Source organism: Chrysemys picta, chromosome 1 (assembly GCF_011386835.1).
Source record: "Chrysemys picta bellii isolate R12L10 chromosome 1, ASM1138683v2, whole genome shotgun sequence".
NCBI classification, from domain to species: Eukaryota; Metazoa; Chordata; order Testudines; family Emydidae; genus Chrysemys; species Chrysemys picta.
Window position 1 is genome coordinate 259,168,288 of NC_088791.1, and position 22,272 is coordinate 259,190,559.

A 22,272-nucleotide genomic window follows, 5' to 3' on the forward strand; every position below is an offset into this window, starting at 1 on the left:
TACCACTGGGCACCTGGCCATCAGATCCATGATGTCTTTTTACATACAAAGAACCAAACTATTCTGCAGATCTACTCAGCTATTCATAGCGATAGCGGAAAGAATGAAAGAGCTCCCCATTTCTGTACAGAGACTCTGGTCGTGAATTACTTTGTGTATCAGAGCATGTTACAAGCTTGCGTATATTCTGCCCCCGGCTAACCTAATGGCACATTCTACAAGGTCTCAAGCCTCCTCTATCGCTTTTTTGGCACAAATTCCAATTCAAGACATCTGCAGGGAGGCAACTTGGTTGTCAGTTCATATGTTCAAGACACACTACGCCATTACGCAACAGGCCAGAGATGATACTGGCTTTGGTCGAGCTGTTACAGTCGGCATGTCCTTAATCTCCGAACCCACCTCCAGTGCAGCTGCTTGTGAGTCCCCTACATTGGAATGGACATGTGCAAGCACTTGAAGAAGAAAAAACTGCTACTAACCTTTCTGTAACTGTTGTTCTTGAGATGTGTTGCACATGGCTGTTCTAAAACCCTCCGTCCATCCCCTCTCTCGGAGACCGTCGGCAAGAAGAAACTGAAGAGGAGCAGGGTTAGTAGGGCTCTTTATACCAACACTATAATCTCACAACACCAGGGGGCACTAGAGCTGACCCAACAGATACCACTAAGGGAAAAAATGCCGGCAACTGTGCTCTGAGTGTGTACACACCTACATTGGAGTGGACATGTGCAACACATCTCAAAGAACAACAGTTAGAGAAATGTTAGTAACAATTTTTTCTACCATTCCTGGAAGATGTTCTCCAAATGGTGCTTCTCAAAAGTGTATGTCTTTCTGACATCTCAGATCCTAACATTAATTGGATGGGTAGGGCAGAAAATGAATTGGCTTAGAGTATCCCTAAAGGGCAGACTTCAGCATTCTGAGCCATTCAGGACAAAATTGAGTTTCAGTCTATAGGTTCCCATTCCTTTATTCTGTAGATTCTTCATGATGATAGGGAAATGGATGGTCTGGACCAAGAAGAGGTTCTCTCCTAATATTTAAAATTGATACTGAGGCAACTTTACCTCCTTATTCCAAACCCTTATGCTTAGTTCCCTTATTATGAGAGACCATCAAGATGGTCTTTTATTCAATTGTCTCTGCCTGTAGGTTAGAGGATTTGCAATCTGTCATCTATTCCCCTTCACTACCATCTGTCTGGATGAGGTAATGTTGAAGAAAGTGCCCAATGTTATTTCCAAAGTGTGTTTCCAATTTATTAGGGCTAGTCCTGCAAGGGCCCAATATATCAGAGCATAAAATTGTCACAATCAGGGTATTGAAAAGCTAGTTTAGGGTATATTTAAAGGTTTTTAAGTCCTTGTACAGAGCCCGGTATCATTAGACATAGTCCTAGGGGAGTTTGGCTTTAGAAGCAAAGGGATGTAGAAAAATAATCCCTGTAACAAATATTTAAAACACTCTAAAGTTTGCCCTTCTCCAGTCCAGTGGAACCTTTCCTATCTTCCAGGAGTTCTCAAAGATAATCACTAATGGTTCTGAGATTGCTTCAGCTAGTTCCTTAATTTCTTAAATTCATCCCTATGATGAATTTCATCAGGCCCTGCTGACTTAATACAGCTAACTTAAATAAGGAAGTGTTATTTACTCCTTCTCATAACACAAGAACTAGGGGTCACCAAATGAATTTAATAGGTAGCAGGTTTAAAACAAACAAAAGGAATTATTTCTTCACACAGCGCACAGTTAACCTGTGGAAGTCTTTGCCAGAGGATATTGTGAAGGCCAAGACTATAACATGGTTCAAAAAAGAACTAGATAAATTCATGGAGGATAGGTCCATCAATGGCTATCAGCCAGGATGGGCAGGGATGGTGTCTCTAGCCTCTGTTTGCCAGAAGCTGGGAATGGGTGCCAGGGCAGTGGATCACTTGATGATTACCTGTTCCATTCATTATCTCTGGGGCACCTGGCATTGGACAGTATTCAGGATACTGGGCTAGTTGGACGTTTGGTCTGACTCAGTATGACCGTTCTTAAGTTAACTTTTATCTAAATATTCTTTAATCTGTTCTTTCCCTATTTTGACTTACTCAAAATAATTAATATTAACAATATCTGATCACCATCAACCTTTTTAGTGAAGACTGAAGCAAAATAGGTATTAAACACCTCATCCTTCTTGATGTCATTAGTTATTAGCTCTCCTTCCCTGATAAATGGAGGACCTACATTTTCCTTAAGACTTTTTGATGCTCCTAATGTATTATAGAACCTCTTCTTATTGCCTTTTATGTCCCTTGCTGGGTTTAACTGATTTTGTCCCTTAACCTTTCTGATTTTGTCCATGTTTCCACTTTTCATAGATTTCTTTTTGATTTTCAAGTCACTAAAGAGTTCCTCATGGAGACATATTGGCCCCTTACTGTTCTTCCTATTTTTCCTTCACACTGGGATAGTTTGCAGTTGTGCCTTTGATATTGTCTCCTTGAGAAACTGCCAGGTCTCCTGAACTCCTTTTTCCCTTCAATTTTCTTCCTGTGGGACCTTACCTACCAGTTTTCTGAGTTTGTTAAAGTCTGCTTTTTTGAAGTCATTCTCCTTATTCTGCAGCTCTCACTTTTTTCCCCTTTCCTTAAAGTCATTAAATCTATCATATCATGATCACTTTCACCCAAATTGCTTTCCACCTTCAGATTCGCAACCAATTCCTCCTTATTGGTCAAGCCCAGTATTCTAATAAAGAAAAGCTAACACCTACCTACTAGGAAGCAAGGGAGAGATTGATATTATGTGTGTTTTTAATTCTTAGGGAGGGAAGATACTACAAAGATAGGCACCATGCCAAAATTTAGATATAGAGAACTCCTATGAATATTTAACTCAGTTATGTTTAATCCTTCCCCCCCCCCTTTTTCTCAACGCTCTCTTCCCCCTTACTTCCCTTTAAAGAAAGGAATTTGAATGTTAAAAAACCCTTAATACATTGTTAAGGTTGCATAATTGAAAAACAAGTCAAGAAAAGCAAATAAGTTTTTGCAGCAATCTAAACTCTGCCAAGTTGCATGTATAGCATATAATGTGTTCATTTGTTTTTCTTATAAGTAATATCATCTAATATTTAAATTAACATGCTATTTATTAATAATGAAGTATTTATACTGTGGTAGTGCCTACGAATCCCAGTCAAGATTCATTATGTTAGGCCAGGTATACCATAAAACACACTTGATGTGCAAGCTAACATTGTAGTGTGATCTTTGCATTAGGTCCTCAGCTGGTGTAAATCAGTCTTGCTTGGTACAATAGAACTGTGCTGATTTCCACTGGTTTAGCATTTGGCCCTTTAACTTTTTCAGTTCTTTTCACTTTTTATTATTTTTAATTGTGCAACTCTAACAGTGAATTAACATAACTTTCTGCATTCAGCATATTCATAGGTTAAAAGTGTGTGTGTGTATATGTATGTAGGTGTAAAAAGAAATGGAACATAAAAGTAAGGTGCTATGACACAGGACTATACAGCCCTTGATGCATGTGCACCACGGGACCTTTTAGAAGGGTTTCACTTCCACACATTTCCAGTTCCCCTTCCTAATCTGCTCCTAAATCTTCATAAGTAGATTTATGAACAATTCTACCTTTAGAAGAACTCCAGAAAATAAAAAAACAACAACCCTTCCTTAACAGAAAAAAACCTTATGTTTTTTCTTTTCCTATTAGTTCACAGAAGTTGATGATGATGACTGGGATATATCATCTGTAGAAGAAGAAAATTGTTTATTAGCAAAAGACGAGAGAGGGCGGAAGGGAACTGCAGTTCAAAAGAATAATGAATCAAATACTGCATCAATGGTACATGCCTGGGGTGTTCCTAAGGCAAATATGCCTAAGGAGGAAGGTAACATATTCAAACATTTACAGTATTTGAGGGGAAAATTGGATTTAAGCACCTGCCATCGTTAAAGAAAAACTTAAGTGTAGTATAAAAATGTTTTAGTCACAATATCTAATTACAATGGAAACTAAATAACTTTTTAAAAAGTTATTTTGTCATCAGTATATAAAAAAAGATACAAAATTTATTCTAATATTCCAAGACTCTGAGTACCTTCAAGCTGCTGCCATCCTTTTTTAAAATAACCTGTCTGAAAAAATATATCTCCTTCCCCTCCCAAACGTGGAATTTCCCCCCTAAATTACCTGGTTTGAGAATAATATTAAGTCTTTGACCTCTGGCAGTTTAAGATTTATATCTTGTGACTCAGGCTGAAAAGGGAGCTTTATACCACTGGAAAGGAGAGATTCTTATCTTTCCTGTGGGGGATACAAACAATTACTTCTAGCCCTGGACAGTTCCAAGATATTGGACTTTAAAATTGTCATTTTTATGTGTAGAAAAGATACATAGATCATTTTCAGAAAGGCCTGCAGTATTAGCACTGACAGCTAGTATCATGGTCCCTACTGTAATGAGGGAAGCAGTCTTCATATATAGCTATTTATAATTTTCCTCCTGTGGGTGAAATCCTGGCCCCGTTGAAGTCAATAGAAGTTTTGTAATTGATTTCAGTGGGGCCTTATTTCACCCTGTGTGTCAGTTGGAAGGAAAATAATGCTGAATTATGATTGATTGTAATTTAGTTTTATCATCTAATTCATTTTTTTTATTTATTTTGTTAACAGGATTTCATGATGCTGATACAACAAGCACCTTAAAAAGCAGTTTAGTCACTGTAACTGATTGGAGTGACTCTTCAGATATATAACTGTTCAATTCAAAATGGCAGACATTTCTGTTAGATCATAATACAGAGTTAAAGACCCTGTCTAAAAGATTCTGACTCCTATTCATTTTTTTCAATTGTACATTAATAACAAGGAAGATTGTTTACAAAACGCTTGTGTCTTTTGACCTTGAGCAGTTTACAAGGGTATTTACACACATGTAATTAGCCCCTCAGTATTTAGAAACTTGGGGTGAAATCCTGGCCGAATTGAAGTCAGTGGCAAAACTCCCACGAACTTCACTGGGGCCAGGATTTCTCCCTGTTGTTTCTTTGTAAGACTGAAACCAGTTTCTAAAAAAGCCCAGAAGCATTGACGTTTCCTGCAGAATGTTACTTATCAGTATTTTTAAAGCCTTTTAAAAAAATGTATAATATTTTTTATATTTTATCCTGAATTTTATATAAAAATGTGAACATTTTAAATAAACTTTTTCTTTGTATTAAAATGTTAACATTTCCCAGCATGATTTAAAGTAAGTGTCAGAGGCTGAAAAATGGTATAGTTTACAAATTTGTTGGTGTATGCCTTGAAACTTAATACTGGGAAAGTGTTTCTGCTTTACTTATTAGAATAGGTTTTAATGTGTATTCATATAAAACTTCAAATTATAAAAATATAGCTAGACAACTTGAATGGGAACAAGAAAGGTACAGATGTAGTATTGAACACTTATTTGTTTTTTTTTTGTTTTTGTTTTTATATTCAATAAACTTTTTCTCTTGCAGTTGCATTCATTTCTCAAGGTAGCTGCCTTCATAAACAAAGACTTAGCTGCTTTTGAATTTAAATAGTAATAAAACACTAAATTTAAAAAGCTTGAGTGATCAGTCCTGTATTTTTAGATGTGTCCTATTTTTTTATGTAATTACAATGTAATACAAGCTACTCTTTTTCTATTATGTTGAGTTTTTAAAAACTAGGATTATTGAGGATATATTGTATATATTTATCCTCTTGCCCCCAAAAATTGGTTCACTGAAACCCTGAGGGCCTTCAATTTTTGTTGTTGGTGGTGACTTCATCTTTGAGAATCAATACATCTCAATAAGTCAGTGGTCCCCAAACTGTGGGGCGCGCCACCTAAAGAGACGCAGGGGAATGTTCAAGGGGGTGGAGCAGGGCCCGGGCCAGCTCCCACGGAGGGCAGGGAGGGAGCACCACCCAGTCCCGCTCTGCCCACAGCCCGGTCCCAGCCTCAGTCCCCTTTCCCCCATTTCCCCCTTCCCCCAGGTCGCAGACCAGCTCCCAGGAGGTGGCGCAGACAGGGGCAAGGGGGCACGATATGAAAAGTTTGCAGACCACTGCACTAAGTAGTGAGTGATTTATCCTACACCCGGTCCTGCTCCTATTTAAGTCAATGGGAATTTTGTTATTGACTTCGGTGGCAGTAGGCTGGGGCTCCATCTTCCTTGGGGTTGCACAGGGAGAAAATCAGGACAGACTTGGCTCCATTGCTGGAATAATCATTTAAAGGCACTTCTAAATGTGCACCTAACACTGCAGACACTTCCTTATGAGTCTGTAGTCATGTGCTCTGTAGTCATGTCAGTTCCATTTGCTTCAGTAGAGCTTTTTAACGAGAATAAGCCCTAACCTGAATAAAGGACTGCGGGAGTGGCCCCGATGTCAGGAAGAACATCTTATAGGTAAGCTTAACATGAAATAAGATCATTGTGGATTGAATGTGAACTGCACAGCTGAAACTAATGCCTACCTACTTTGATATGAAAAAAAAGCCTTGGAGAAAAAAGGAAAATACAAATGGGTCCAACTGATTTAGATCAGATTTAGAATTTGGACCATGGCCATTCTGCCTGTCCAAACCGCAAGAAAGGTATGGGTTTGATTTTTGAAGAAGAAACTATAATTCATTATAGGTAAGACTACGTTTTAGTCACAGGTATTTTTAGTAAAAGTCACGGGCAGTAAACAAAAATTCATGTCCCGTGACCTGTCCATGACTTTTACTATATATCCCTGACTAAAACTTGGGGGGGAAGTGCAGCCTTGGGGGCACAGAAGGTGCTGTGTGGGGAGGGGGGATGCCATGGCTGTTCGTGGGGGGGGGAGTCATGGTCTGGGAGGGCTTTGGGGGGGGCTGAGGCAGGCTCCCTACCAGCCTCCTGGGAAGCGGTGACCCTAGCTTCACATGCTGCCTCCGCTCTGCCCCAAGCCCTGGTTCTGCAGCTCCCATTGGTTGGGAACCACAGCCAATGGGAGCTGCAGGGGTGGGTCATGCGGACAGAGGCAGCACGTGGAGCTAGGAGCTGAGGGAGGGAAGTTCCTGTTGCCTTTCTGGGGATCCCCCTCAGGTAAGCACTGCCCTGCGCCCCACCCCTGAGCCCTCCCCACACACACACCCAAACTCCTGCTGCTGGGTAGTAGGAAGGCCCAAGACTGCCCCAGCAGCAGCCGGTGCACCTGGCCGGGAGCTGCCTGAGCTGCTCAGGCGGCCCTCGGGCCAGGCGCACCATCCAACTGCAGAAGTCACGGAATCCGTGACCTCCATGACAAACATGGAGCTTTAATTATAGGGCATATGTCCCAAAGGTGTGCTGTGGTCATTCATAATCTCTTATTAGATAAATCTGACTTATTGAATCATCATACAGATAACTGTTTGAAAATTGTCACCGTTCCAAGTGGAAAGAAAGACAATGCTGCTCACTCTCTCCCTGTTACCTGAGATCTTAAAAATGTTTGCCTAACTAATTCAAGATCATCCAGCAGGGCTGCCACACGTCAAATAATTACATGTGACATTCATGCATTCGGCGGCCCTCTCACGCATTCCGACTGCCATCCTGGAATCTCCTGCAAAGTAGTCGGCAGGCGTTGGCCAAGATTTTTCCTGTAATCACTTCTAGTGGCTGCTGGAGGCCATTCTGGTGCCAGGTGGTTGCTGGAACCTAGCCAGTCTGCAGGAGGAGTAAGCAACTGGCAGAACAAATGGCTTGCTAGCAGCTGCAATAAGGAACAAAAGGGGACCAGAGACAAGCAGAGGGAGGGGCAGGTGAGGTAGTGGTAGGCTGGAGGCGGGATGGCGGCAGGCTCAGAGGATACAAGTTGAAGTGGGGAAAAGCAGAATGGAGGCGCTTGTCCCAGCCCTCCACCCAAATCCCCAAGATCTCAGGTGCTGTCACTCTGCCCCCCAAAATTTCCTTTCAAGTTGCCTTAAACTCAACACATCCCTCTCCCACAGTCTGCCCCGACTCCCTCCAATATCCTGGACACAGCTCTCTTCTCTAGGCTCCCTAGTCAGCCCTGGTTCCCCCAGCCCCTAAACTCTTGCTCTACCTAACTGTTTCCCTCTCTTGCTTCTGTGGGATGTGAATAATTGGCTCTTGCCTCCCTCCACACCTGTTCCTCTGTTCACTGGCACCCTAAGGGAGAAATAAGGACCTGATTTTCAGAGCTGCTGATCACCTCAGCCCCTGTTGACTTCAACTGGACTTGCAAGGTGCTTAGCACTTCTGAAAATCAGGCTCTAAGTGACTGTTTCTCACTGGTGAAAAATTTCACATAGGGAGCTGCACAAAACTTGACTTCTGCCTCCAAATACTAAACCTATTTTGGAACCTGCTCCTATACTGCTGCTGTGGTGTACTGCATTAGATACTGTGCATTTGATATCATACAAATAAAGTAGGTGACATACTGTTATCTGTAAATATCCTATTTATTTTTTGTAGAAAGCAAAAACAGCAAGTGATTTACAGATACATAATTTATATATAACACCAACATAAATCTTAAAATATTGTATAAGAAAATTTACATCAATATGTAAAATGCTGCAAGTTAATATTTTAAAAATTCATTGTCCTGGTGGTGATTATGCTGGTACTCATCTGGAAATCACTCTGTGAATGAACTGTACAAACTGATTTGAAAACTGGCTTTGTATCTTAGAACAGTACAATTAAACATAAGCATTCTTGTCAAAGTGCTTTGGAGGGCCTTTTGGTGATTTAAAATCTGCTGCACTATTTTGGACCTTTGTCCTAGAAGACATCACAGATGTGGCTCCATTGTATGTGTACCCCATTCTGAAAGACAAAAAAATATCCATTTACAGCTCATTCTATGAACAGGTAACAATTATATGTTTGTGTGTAAAAAATATTCAAACTAGGAAAAATGTGCTTTCTCCCAGCAAAAACCAGACCTATTATCAATTTCACTTTGCCACCTCTCACCAGTAGAACAGGATCAATCAAGACCAACACCTCAGTGGCTATGCATTAAAACATTCTGTTTAGGGCAGCAGAGACTCCTGCTCCCTAACTTAAATCTCATCTGTTTCCATCTAATCTACTACCTTTCATAGTTCCCCTCCATCATCTTCCTCTTCTTCAGTCTACATCCCTATTAATGTATACATCAGGGGTCGGCAACCTTCGGCATGCGGTCCATCAGGGTAATCTGATTGCGGGCTGCGAGCCATTTTCCTGACATTGACTGTCTGCAGGCACGGTGGACCGCTTCCCGCAGCTCCCATTGTCCAGGAACAGCGAACTGTGGCCAGTGAGAGCTGCGGGGGGCCCGTGCCTGCAGACAATCAACGTCCGGAAAATGTCTTGCAGCCCGCCAGCAGATTACCCTGATGGGCTGCGTGCCGAAGGTTGCCAACCCCTGGTGTACATTGTCTAACAGTCAAGTAATTTAAGGTTACTTCCATTATGAAGGGGCAACATGTATCTGTTCAGAATACCCATATGGTATGTTGGCTATACTATGCAACTGATTGCTTTTCTATCAGTTTCTGACACATGGTAGCAACTTTATAAGTACATGCAATCTGAAACAATGGTTTTCCTGAATGTTGGTTATGACTTCTTAAAAAGAAAAACATTAACTTTAAATTCTATTATTTTCTTTTTTTCACACAATTCTTTTCAAAAGCTGGTTGTAGAATTGTTTTGGAAGCATAATCAAACTCCAGCTGTATAGCTTACCTTTCTATATGTTTAATAATCACAAATTTGCTAGTATATTGATTTATTTCAATAAAATAAGTGCAATCACTTAGGTTCTGTACCTTGGGGATTTACTGTTTCCAGCTATTGAGAAGCAGAATATACTGCCACCAATTATGCAAAGTGATGCTCCAGCCCATCCAATGAATAAAGCTGCTCCTAATTCATACCTGCAGGAAAGTCATAAATATGTTAATAAATTGTTTGCTTGGGATATGTTCTGAATTTAACAGTGTGTGTGTGTGACATACAAACAAGCTAAACAAATTAACGTATTTTGCTAAATAACTTTCAATACATAACACAGATATAATTGCAAAATGAACAACAAACTAACCACAAATACCATTTCTCTTCTCATGTATTTTCCTTTTACTCAGTGAATGAATGCTGATCCTAAGGCTCAGATGTGTCTCTCTGCAACACTTTTCAGCCTGCACAGCCAGCCTGAGAGCGCCTCGCCCAGGTAGGTCTCTCTAGACCAGCATTGCTCAATGACCAGTCCATGGACTGTTGCCAGTCCCTGAGACCTTTCTGACACAGTTTAGGAAAGCAGCAAGCCAGTCCCTGGTATCAAAAAGGTTGAGAAACACTGCTTTAGACTACATGAGTCTGAGTGACAAGAGTTCTGCTCCACACCATAGTCGCCAATGTAAGCCCTAAGCCCAGGCTTCTCTCTGATTTCAGATGCTCCGTGCTTCCCTAGCTTTGGCCCATATATCTAGGGTAGTTTCTATCCCTCCCCTACTAATGTGGATTTGTCCCCTGCTGTGAGGAAGGCTGCTGCCCTGCCTCCTATAGTGGGATGTGGCTTTCAGTGAGGTCAGGAAGAAAGGAACTGCCAAATAGACCATCCTGGTGTGGGTCAATAGAGTGTCCATGACAATGCTAATTGACTCGAGGTGCAGCTGGACCATGGTCGGAGACAGCTGGTAGGCAAGGGAGATGTTGTGGATATGATTTACCCCACATCCAGGGTGATGTGCGCCTGTATCCCATGAGGGGCGTAGAATTTGAGATAAGGGGGCGTGTCTGGATAGTAGGGGTTGGTGGTCTCACAGACCCTCATGTACCCAGCTATCCTGGAGCAGGATCTGGAGGAATTCAGGGAGATTGTAAAATTCAGGGAAGAAGAAGGTCATCAGGGGAAGGACCCAGACTCTCCAGAGGCAGGGAACCTGGATCAAGGAAGTGTTGCCCGAGGGTTTTAAAGGAACAGCTAAAAGAAGACAGGAGAATCTTTCCCCTCTTCTAGTAGTTCTGAATAACTATATTTATACCTCTGAAGTCTCAGAACTGGGGGTAGCACTTCTAATCTACTGCTCGTCCTCCCCTTCCCTATTTCTCAGTCCAAGGCTGGCCTCTTCATTAAGATGATCTGGCTCAGAAAGGCTGCAGGCTCAGATGTCTCCTCATCCCTTCCCAGCTGTTACTTCTGCTTCCCCACCAGGCTCAGGGTGAACGTTATAGCTTCTAAATCATCCATTGGAAGCCCTAAAACCTACATCCCAACCTCAAAGCTCAGCACAGGGAATAGGGACCCTCCCTCCCCACCCCCGCCAATAGTGCTGTGGTATCCGGATTGTATGTTCAAGAAGTCTGTGTGAGAAGCTTATAGTCAATCTGCATTGATGAATAGGGCAGTTCAATAGAAACCCCTGTTTGATGTGAAGCAGAGAAAAGATTTTTGCTTTAATTCTGAACACTATTTCTATGTCAACAATGCCTACTTTAATATGAAGTGAAACATACTGCTGAAAATATCCTTAAACTGTTCTGTGAAGCTCCTGAATGTTTTCATAAATGTGTTATTATTATGATAGTGTAACCCACATACCTCCTGGGTGTGGCATTGAGATCACTTCGAGATTAATGAGTCTGCTATAGCTTTAGCTAAGGGCCATGTGGCTTTCCACTCATGCAGTAGAGGCTTATGCATTTAGCTCCAGAGGAGCCATGTTCAATCCCACCTGCTGATGACCAGGGTCTGTTGGTGTTACAGTAGCACCTAAGAATGCTAATCAAAACTCAGATTATGTAAGGTACAGCACAGATCCATAACACAGAAGAATGTCAGCACTAATGTTCTTACCAGATTTATTGAAACGTGTAAGTTGTTACGAAAGAAAACTACAGCAGTAGTAGTTCAAAATGGAAAGTGGCCAGGTGGCATATCTAAATTCACCCACCTTTTTGTTTGTTTTTTGTACCACATGTAATTGTTCCTCATTAAGTTATTGTCTAATGCTTTGCTGGTTTCATATTTGTGGGTTTTATTGCTGCATTTGGTAATCCCTTCCCTTGTTTGTAAAGATGTTTTTCTTAAGTCTCCCTTGTGTTGGAACGGAAATGTGTAAATAGCACTGTGCACGCAAGGCCATCTGAACCTCCGCATGCTTTAAAGTTAAAGGGGCCAGCGCAGGACCCAGAGAAACATTTCTGAGTTTCAGTGCTGAAGATTGAGAACTGGGAAAGACAAGTTATCCAGACCCTGAAATACCACGGCATGGTGGTCCTTCCTTGTCTTTCCCCCTGCAAAAATGGTGGAAGAGGAGCCAACCTTCCCTTGAAGAGCTGGGAGGCAAGAGCAGGCCATCAGCAGATAAGACTGAGGATGAAGGAATGGTTAGACCTTCCATATCTCCCTTTCATCATCCTCGTATTATTGCTTCTCTCCTTCCTCCCATTAAGTATAAAGCTGATTGTAGAAATGTCACATTATATCCAAATTTCAACAGCAACAGTGCAACCCAGAATTGACACCTATAGTAAGAACTCGTTTACTTGATAAAATATTCTGTATGATGGAAAAGACACTCGAAACCAATGTAATATGCACCAGTACAATTATACTCCTCATCTTATAGCACTCATATTAAAAAGGAATGCCAGACACACTTTCTGTAATATCCATATCATTAACCATCCAGTAAAAAGAGAAAACTTATTCAAGACTTCAAGATAGTTAAATACATTTCTTGATATCTTGTTTAAATATTTCTAAACAATGATAAAACCTTAATGAAAATCTAAAATGGGGTTCAAAACTAAATCAGTACTTTAAAATTCAGACACATATTGCTTTAGTTGTTTTGTACAATTAAGATGCTGACTACAGACCCCCACAATCCAACAACATATCAGGTCTAGAATTGGAAATATGTGCTTTAATAAATCTGACACCACCACTTTGGGGGTTTAATATCTTTGGTCTGTCTCATCACCATTAAAAGAGCTGATAGATGCTAAACGTTTTATGAATGATGTCCTAAGTTTTGACAGTTGTCCCATCCTGGCCTCTACCCAGTGGCTACTGAAAGCATCTGGGCTAAGAAGCTACCAGGATGATAGCCCCGATAAGGCACCACCCACAGGAGCTCTGATTGGAGGATTGTCCAGCTCCACTGATTGGTCCAACTACACTATTTAAACCAGAAGGAGGAACAGGAAGTTTGTCTGAGGCTGCAACAAGGTGATTGTGATTCTGATTGTGGCTGTATTGGACCGTGCTTCCTACATCCAACCCTGTTCCTGATTCCCGCTCTGCTCCTGCCTTTGCCCCTGTTTCCACCGTGCTTCTGCTCTGTGCTTGATCCTTGCCTATCCTCCTGCCTCAGTTACGAGTCCTGGCTCTGACTCTGGCTTGACCGTTGGCTTTGGTATTTGACATCTGACCTCTGCTCTGATCCTCAGCTTCGATTCCCGGTTCGATCTCTGGCTTGACCCCTGGCTCTGGTAACTAGCAGTTGATTATGGTGCTGACCCTTAGCTTCATTCCTCAACCTGGATGCCTGCTCCGCCCACTAGACCTGACTCGTGCCCTGACTACTTGGCAAGACTGCCTACATTCCAGTCCATAACATTATGACTGTGCATCACTTTAAGTTCAGGGATAGAGCAGTTGCTTTTCCTGCTCTCCTCTAAGATTTTTCAATCCATATAGTTTGTCTGTATGTGGTAATTTCTTTTATTGATATCTTCCTGCACTTTTGCCCAAAAGTAGAATAGAACTTTTTCTCCCCCACATTGAACTAAAAAGATAGTTTCTTTTCTGGCCAAGGGGTGGCACAATAGTGCAATGTGGCTTTATACCAATGATTTTAGTCTCCTCACTAATGTTCTCTGATATTTCTATTTAATCCTCATCTCTAGTTACAAAATGCATTTTCCCAAAATTCTTTCGCTACGTCTCTACAAAAGAAGAGCTCTTTTGACTTACACCAGTATTCGGTATTAAATCATTCCTGCCTAATTTTCAATGTCATTTATCTTCCTCCTATTTGAAATTAGTTGGAAAAGAAAAATCTACCATATCAACCTCTATACAGTACAATTAATTTTATCTAATCCCAATTTTGCAGTGCTTAAGTAATCAACCTCAAAGCTTGCCATCCGAACTCCATTATGTACCATATTAAAACCCATTACATACCTTGTTGCCTCTTGAAAATTTTGAAAACACTTTCTTTACAAACAGGTCTCAATATTTTTGGTTTTCCTTCCTTTTGTTTTGTTGTTAAGAATATTTAAATGAAATAGGATCTTTGTTCTTTAGAAATTAAACTAGCTGGCTTCGTAAGGGCCCAATCCAACTTCCACTGAAATCAATGGCAGTCTTTCAAGTGACTTCAAGGAGAGCTTGATCAGGCCCTAATACCATATAAACTTCATACAGTTTGCTGAGAAATTGGTGAAGAACAATTCAGAGAAGTGCAATAAAGTGTTTAAGGGGCTGGAAGCACTGACTTTTTGCAGAAAAACTAAAAGAATGAAAAAGGTAGAGCTAAACAACTACAGTAAATTGTGTCATGAACTGAAAACCATCCACAAGTGTTCAAATGTGATACACTAAACAAGAGAGATTTAATGTAATCAAGAAGGTAGGACTAGGTAATATAGGATTAAATTAAGCAAAGAAAAATGTACCCAGATGAGGCGTGCTCCCCAGTGAACAAGCCAGAATCTTTAGCCAGGTTCTTTGAATGTTAATCTGGTTGTGAGTAAATAATAAATGTATGGTGTAGTAGGTTAATGTTTTATTATCTTTGCCTTAAGCAGTTTCAAAGAAAAAAGCGGAGGGGAAGGAACATAATACTTTCACCTTTTTAATAAAATAATTTTAATTAAAAAAGAAATTGAGAAATAGATTCAAATTAATAAACTAAGGTTCAATTAAAGGCAAATGCAAATATGGTTGGTACAGAAAGAAATAATTAAATTCAGAACTATGTAATGGGGAATGATTCTTGGAACAGTAGGACTTAAAAGAAAGATCTGAATTGTATAAACTGACAGAATCAACAAAGCAATGCTTTTGGAAAAAAGGCAAAAGCTGCGCTGGGCTGTAATAGCGACGTGAAAACAATCAGGCTAATTATTCTGCTTACTCATTACTGACTTACTCTTGGAATAGTGCATTGAAGCTGAGCACCACATTTTAAAAAAAATAGGTAAATTGGAGAGAGCTCAGAGGAGAGCATCAAACATGATACAAGGTTTGAAAAATAAGACCTGTGAGGAAAGGTTAAGAATATGGTGCATAATTAGTACAGAGAAAAGGCGGCTAAGGGGAGACAACTCTATAAAAATGAAAAGTGAAGTTGTACCGAGGATTCAGATAAGCTATTCTCCTTAGTCAATAAGAATAGCTAAAGATATAGAACTTAAACTGCAGCAAGGACTGTTTGGTGTAAACATTAGAAAAATCAGCTATGGAAACATCATTATTACAGATATAGTGGGAGATCCATCTATTGGAGATGGCTTAGGAAAAGTTCAATCAACGTTGCCCATGCGCAGGTTGCTGTCCCATTCTGCTCCAAACAGTCTACACGTGCCCTAGAAGGTCAGACTTTTACCCTCTTTTAGAGTTTGACTTCATTGGTAATGCAAATAATCACATGATCAGAACATAACACTCAGCATGAGGTTTCTCCCTAAGCAAGGCTGTTCCTAGGGTTTCCTGCAGGACCTTCGTGTTTCTGCCACTAATTCTCTCTGACCAGAGATTTGTTCCCACCTCTCTATGCTGCTGGAAGTAACAAGCTGTATCTGCCACAATAAATCAGCAGAAGGTACCCGGCAGCTTTATGCAGATTTCTGTTTCCTACTATCAAGATGGGTCAACACAGTCCCTGCATCTCTGTATGGAGTTGTTATGAACCCTGCTACGCTGTTATTCTGCTGAAGTGCAGAAGAATAGAGTGAGACTCTTCCAGTTCAAATTATGTTGCTTATTCCTCACCTGGTGTCATTATTTTTAGTTAATGGTATCACAGTCCTCCCCACAGCACCAACTGTGTTGTCACCAACAGAACCTTACAACTTCAGGGGAGGAATATGTAGCAGGAGTTGGTGAATTCCTAAGCAACAGAGTTTTTCTTTGAGTGCTTGCTCATGTCAATTTCAATCGGGTGTGTGTGCGCTGCATGCATGGCAGCCAGAAAACTTTTCCCCTAGCAGTATCTGTCGGGTTGGCCTGGGCACTTCATGGGGTCGCGCTGTCATGGCGCTCAATAAAAAGCCCTGCCGACCCACCACCCCCTTAGTTCTGTCTTACTGCCAGTGACGGTTAGCTGGAACATTCGTTCTCTTGCTTCAGCAAGCTTCCCCACTTTTAGCAGTGAACTTTTTCCTGTTCTGCATATAGTTAGCAGTTAGTATTAATTTGTTGTCTATAGGTTTAGTTCGGGGTACCTCCTCTCCCCCGTTCTCTCCTGGCATCAGAGCATGCCTGGGTCCCCAGGTTTTAAAGCCTGTGAGGACTGTGGCAAGTCTATGCTCAAGAGTGACCCACACACTTTGTGTTTGAAGTGTCTGGGAGAGAGTCATCTCAAGGACCGCTAGGCCACAACCTCCGCCGTGGTTTTGGCTCCTGGCAGAGGAACAGAAACTCCAGAAAGAGACCTAACCCTTCTTCAGGCCAGGGCTCTGGCCAGTCGAAGCCATCCTCTGGCCAAAACCAGGTCTTTTGAAGGCGCGCTCGAGGATGGCGCACCAGTACGAACACTGGATCCTCCCCACCTTACCTTCTTGTGCCGACCATCCCCTTTCTACCCTGCATGGGCCCATATTACATCGGACCGTTGGGTGCTCGGCACTGTAAAAAGGGAATACTCCCTCCAATTCTCATCCCTCCCACCCCCCTTCCCTGTCTCTCTTCAGGGACTCTTCTCACGAGCAACTCCGCATACAGGAGGTGCACTCGCTCTTATCACTGGGGGCAGTGGAAGAGGTTCCTCAGGAGCTAAGGGGCAAGGGCTTCTATTCCCGATATTTCCTAATACCGAAAGCCAAGAGCAGGCTCAGGCCTATCCTAGACCTGCAAGATCTCAACAAGTTCATGAAGAAACTGAAGTTTTGCATAGTCTCCTTGGCCTCCATCATCCCTTCCTTGGATCCAGGGGACTGGTATGCCACCCTCGATCTAAAATACGCTTATTTTTGCAATCACTCCGTCCCACAGGAGTTTGTGGTAAACCACATTCATTACCAGTTCACAGTCCTCCCGTTCAGCCTCTCAGCGGCACCTCAAGTGTTTACCAAATGCATGGCGGTCGTGGCCCCTTTCCTGAGCAGGTGACAGGTACGGGAGTTTCCGTACCTCGATGACTGGCTGATCAAGGGCCGCTCCAGAGAGCAAGTGGAGGTGTAAGTCGGGTTCATAGCAGCGACCTTCAATGAACTGGGCCTTCTCCTGAACATGCAGAAATCAACTTTATCCCCAGTTCAGCGGATAATTTCTATTGTCAGTACTAGACTCGACGCAGGCCAGGGCATGCCTCCCGGAATCGTGGTTCCAGGCCCTGGGCAACATTATTTGAACCCTCAGGCAGTTCCCTACCACAACTGCAAGGAATTGCCTGAAGCTTCTGGGACACATGGCCGCTTGTACCTATGTGGTACAGCATGTCAGCTCACACTCCGGCTGCTCCAATTGTGGCTAGCCTCAGTGTATCGTCCGGTTCAGGACAGTCTGGACAAGGTCGTCACCCTGCCTCGTCTGACCCTCGACTCCCTCCTGTGGTGGTGGGTGTGTGCAGGAGTTCCCTTCGCCAGACCTCAGCAATCCCTCTCGTTGGTGACGGGCGCCTCAGAGTTCGGGTGGGGTGCATATCTGGGAGACCTCAGGACACAAGGTCTTTGGTCTCGGGCAGAGCGCATTCACCACATCAACATCAGAGAGCTGAGAGTGGTACGCCTGGCATGCCAGACCTTCCAAGTTCAGCTTGCAGGGAAATGTGTATCGGTTATGACAGACAACACCACAGCGATGTTTTATATAAATGAACGGGGGGTGCATGCTATTCTCCCTTTTGCCAGGAAGTCCTTTAGCTGTGGGACTTCTGTGTAGCTCATTCGATACACCTGGAAGGATTGTAACTCCCCGGAGTACAGAACGAGTTGGCGGACTATCTCAGCAGGTTGTTCCATGGCCATGAGTGGTCCCTGAGCCCGGACATCACGAACTTCAACTTCCAACAGTGGGGGTTTCCTCAGATAGACTTGTTTGCCACATGGCACAACAGGAAGTACCAGCAGTTTTGTTCCTTCCTGAATCACAGGCTGGGCTCCATCACAGATGTGTTCCTCCTTCCTGGGGAGGGCCACCTCTTGTACGCATTCCCTCCCATCCCTCTTGTTCACATCCCTCAAAGGTCGGAGGGACAAGGCCTCAGTGATATTGATAGCTTCAGCCTGGCCCTGTCAACGACATGTCTGTGGAAGCCCAATCACCTTGCTGTTCTTCTCAGACTTGATAACACAGAATCACGGCCGTCTCCAGCACCCGAACCTCGAGTCACTGCATCTCATGGCATGGAAACTCCATGGCTGAACCCAAGGGAGTTCGCTTGTTCAGATCTGGTCAGGAAAGTCCTCCTGGGCAGTAGGAAACCCTCCACCAGGGCTACCTACTTGGTCAAATGGAAGAGATTTTCAGTCTGGTTGGCGCAACACCATCCATCTACGATGCTTTTGTCCATACCCCTTATAGTGGACTATCTTCTCCACCGTCGTTAGCAGCAGGGGTTGTCCATGTCGTCAGTAAGGATTCACTTGGCTGCCATTTCTGCCTTCCATCCAGATGCAGAGGCCCAGTCAGTCTTTGCCAACCCTATGGTCAGGTGCTCGACAGGCTATATTGCACGTCCGACAGCCGGTCCTGGCATGGAATCTCAACCTGGTCCTTTCCAGGCTAGCGGGATCACCTTTCGAACTGCTGGTGACATGCTCCCAGCTGTACCTCTCATACAAGGTGGTGTTTCTAGTAGCAATAACTTCAGCCAGAAGGGTGTCTGAACTCAGGGCCTTAACATCGGAGCCTCCTTACACTGAGTTCTATAAGGACAAGGTTCAGCTCAGGGCACATCCAGATTTCCTCCCTAAGGTTGTCTCCCAATTTCACATCAACCAGGACATCTTCCTCCAAATTTTCTATTCTAAGCTGCACTCAGGTGGCAAGGAACAGAGACTTCACTCATTGGACATTCACAAGACATTAGCCTTTTACACTGAAAGAATGAAGTCATTCCAGAAGTCAATTTAACTGTTTGTGGCCATGGCAGACAGGACGAAGGGGCTTCCAGCCTCTTCTGAAAGGATTTTGTCGTGGATCACATCCTGCATCCTGGAGAGTGCTACAACCTGGCAGAAGTGCCTGCCCCTCTGCTCACAGTGCACTCCATCAGGGCGTAGGCATTGTCAGCAGCGTTCCTGGCGCAGGTTCCGACACAGGAAATATGCAGAGTGGCAATGTGGTTCTCCATACATACTTTCACATCGCATTACCCAATCACCGAGCAGGCCAGAGACAATGCAGTCTTTGGTAGAGCGGTGCTCCAATCAGTGGATATTTGAACTCTGACCCCGCCTCCAGAATTTAGGTTTGGGAATCACCTGATTGGAATTGACATGAACAAGCACTCGAAGAAGAAAAAACGGTTACTTACCTTCTCATAATTGTTCTTCGAGATGTGTTGCTCATGTCCATTCCAATACCCACCCACCTACCCCTCTGTCAGAGTAGCCGGCAAGAAGGAACTGAGGGGGTGGCGGGTCAGCAGGAGGGCTCTTTATTGAGCGCCATGAAGAGACAACTCCAGGTGGCACCCAGGCTGATCTGACAGGTACTGCTAGGGGAAAGTTTTCCAGCTGCCGTGCACTCGGCATGTGCACACCTGATTGGAATGGACACGAACAACACATCTCGAAGAACAGCAGTTACGGGAAGGTGAGTAACCATTTTTTCCTGTTTGTGTGCAATAGCCCTAATATCAAAAAGGAATGGAAGTGAAATATAGAAAATGCTGTCTAAACTGAGATCCAATGCCAATTTTCCACGAGTCAGCAGTGTAAGCAGGTGGCGTCAGCAGCAACAAAGGGCGGGTTCAATCTCTAGGGTTCCTCTTAACAATAGAAAAAAGAACCAGCTCAAGCCCCCACCCAGTAATCTGGGAAAATTAAACACTACCCCGGGCACCTCTAACAGGCAATACTTCCCCTCTCACAAACACTGAGTCTGTGTATAGCAAAAAAAGCCAAGCCAACCCAACCCAAACCAAAAACACCTTTTAATAAAAAGGGAAAATTAAGCTAGCATTAATTTGGGAAAACACCACAACCAGAATTCCCAAGCATATGACGAAGAGCAAACACTCACCCCAGAGTACATTGGGCAGTGCCTTTGCCTCAGTTTCTCACCTTGTGGCATGAAAGTCTGTCCAACAAGTTTTCCTTTAACACACCACTCCCCCCCCCCTCTCTACTACACCCCATTCACAGTTGCTGTCCTTGGTCAGTGAGGACCCAGAGTTCAGAGGCCCATTCACCTCCCACCCCGGGGTGGGGTGTGTCGAGCAACACCTCAGCTACTGCACCGCCACAACTGGCTCATAGTTCCTGCTGTTCACTCTGCCACTGCTGCCGCTGTTCACGCTGCCACCACCAGGATTCACTCTGCTGCCACTGCCTGCTGCTCTGTCGGCCACCCTTTGCTACTGGTGTCTCTCTGCTGCAGCATCACTTTCTGAGGTTCTGCCACTTCACCAAGCTCTCAGTGATTTCAGCTGGCAGAAACCTCCCTGCCACTGGGGAACCTCACTATTGGTGTAGGTTGTACAGTCTCTTTCACTGCAACACTGTCCCACACCAGATGTAAGGCTCAGCACCTGGTTATCAGTGACTGCAGCTCTAGTGATCAGTGAACAAAACAAAGACTCTCAACTGAGTCTAATAAACTGTGTCTTTAAACAGTGTAGAGGAGAGGGTCAAATGTTGTCTAGGACTCCTTAGGCAGAGCCCACAGTACCAGATAGGAACTGGCCCTGCCATTTCTCCCCTTCACTGGGAAGCAAGTGAGGTTCAGTTTAGGGTGACCCCCCTCAATCAGGACAGGCCAAATACAGTTCTGCTGCCCTTTACTCATACCATAAGGATAACAAATTTCATTACCCACCCACCCCCAATGTGATTTGAAACCCAACACCAGCCAAAAGTGATCATTTTGGCAAAGCAGCTCTATCAAGTTGAGCACCTAGGCAGAGTAGGTGTGTCTATGTAAACATGGTCTGCTCCTGAAGTCTTTTCCCCCAGTTCATCGCTAGATGTCAGGAGAAAGCTCATTCAGGCCCGGCTTACATCAGCAAGGCATCTGACACAATCAGGACATGGGCAGTCAGACCTAATGGTCAGAGCAGGCACCAGGAGGCAGGCAGGGTCAGTTTACCAGGAGCTTGGGGTCAGGCACTAGGTTACAGAAAGCAATCAAAGAGCGAAGTCAAGGACAAGCCAGAGTCTAGGTTCTAATCACAAACAGGGTCTGGAGCAGGCAATCTGTGCTACTGCTCAGACAGCTCCCCTTCCTGGCTTCCTGGTTTAAGTATTGGCACAGGCTAATCAGTGGACTCTGCAGGGCCACCACTCAGGTCGTGCTGGGCAGTACATCCTGCTGAGCCCAACCTCACAGGGTCCTCCTGTGGAAGCCAAGCCTAAGCCTCCACTAGTGCTGCAGAGATGTCAGCAGCCCAGAGTCTTTATGGTCCTAGGTTCCACCCCTGCAGGTTCTTACAGCCTCAAAGTGTGGTCCAACATCACTAAACCTTTCTAGCCCAGTAACCAATACACGCTTAAAGAGAAATGGAAAAAGCTTATATGCCAAGTAAATTCAGATAAATATATTTTTAATGGTTTATGGTGTGCATCGTGCTAAGAAGGTGAATAAAAAACAAAACCACTTTAAAGGTAGAAAAATAATAGGACAGCAATAAATACCAAAAAATAAAAACTTGATAGATTGAAAGCTGTCCATTAGGAGACAGATAAGCATGATACGACAGATTTTGATGGGATAGACTATAGGCACTGGAATGAAGAGGAGGAAGGCACACAGCCATCCTGTAACAGCAGAATAATAATTACTGAGGCCAAGGTATGCAAGTATATACACAGGAAAGAATTTTTAAGGAAAGAATACCAAAACCTGTTGCAGAGGGAG

At 43.4% G+C, this 22,272-nt stretch overlaps 2 protein-coding genes across 7 annotated transcripts in view; one reads left to right on the top strand and one right to left on the bottom strand.

Annotated features, from left to right (window-relative positions):
* The window catches only part of DZIP1 (DAZ interacting zinc finger protein 1), a 76,945-nt gene extending 71,415 nt beyond the window's left edge, over nucleotides 1–5,530 (top strand). For all 5 annotated transcript variants that reach the window (XM_042843677.2, XM_042843675.2, XM_042843678.2 and 2 more), the window contains 2 exons: nucleotides 3,733–3,910; nucleotides 4,696–5,530. In XM_042843677.2, the coding sequence (XP_042699611.2) occupies nucleotides 3,733–3,910; nucleotides 4,696–4,778 (261 nt within the window). In that variant the 3' untranslated portion in view covers nucleotides 4,779–5,530. The remainder of the gene's footprint in view (nucleotides 1–3,732; nucleotides 3,911–4,695) is intronic.
* A 2,930-nt stretch (nucleotides 5,531–8,460) lies between these two features.
* CLDN10 (claudin 10) overlaps nucleotides 8,461–22,272 on the bottom strand; it is a 96,491-nt gene continuing 82,679 nt past the window's right edge. For both annotated transcript variants that reach the window (XM_005305003.4, XM_005305002.4), the window contains exons 4-5: nucleotides 9,842–9,949; nucleotides 8,461–8,849 (exon numbers count right to left, since the gene is read on the bottom strand). In XM_005305003.4, the coding sequence (XP_005305060.3) occupies nucleotides 8,723–8,849; nucleotides 9,842–9,949 (235 nt within the window). In that variant the 3' untranslated portion in view covers nucleotides 8,461–8,722. The remainder of the gene's footprint in view (nucleotides 8,850–9,841; nucleotides 9,950–22,272) is intronic.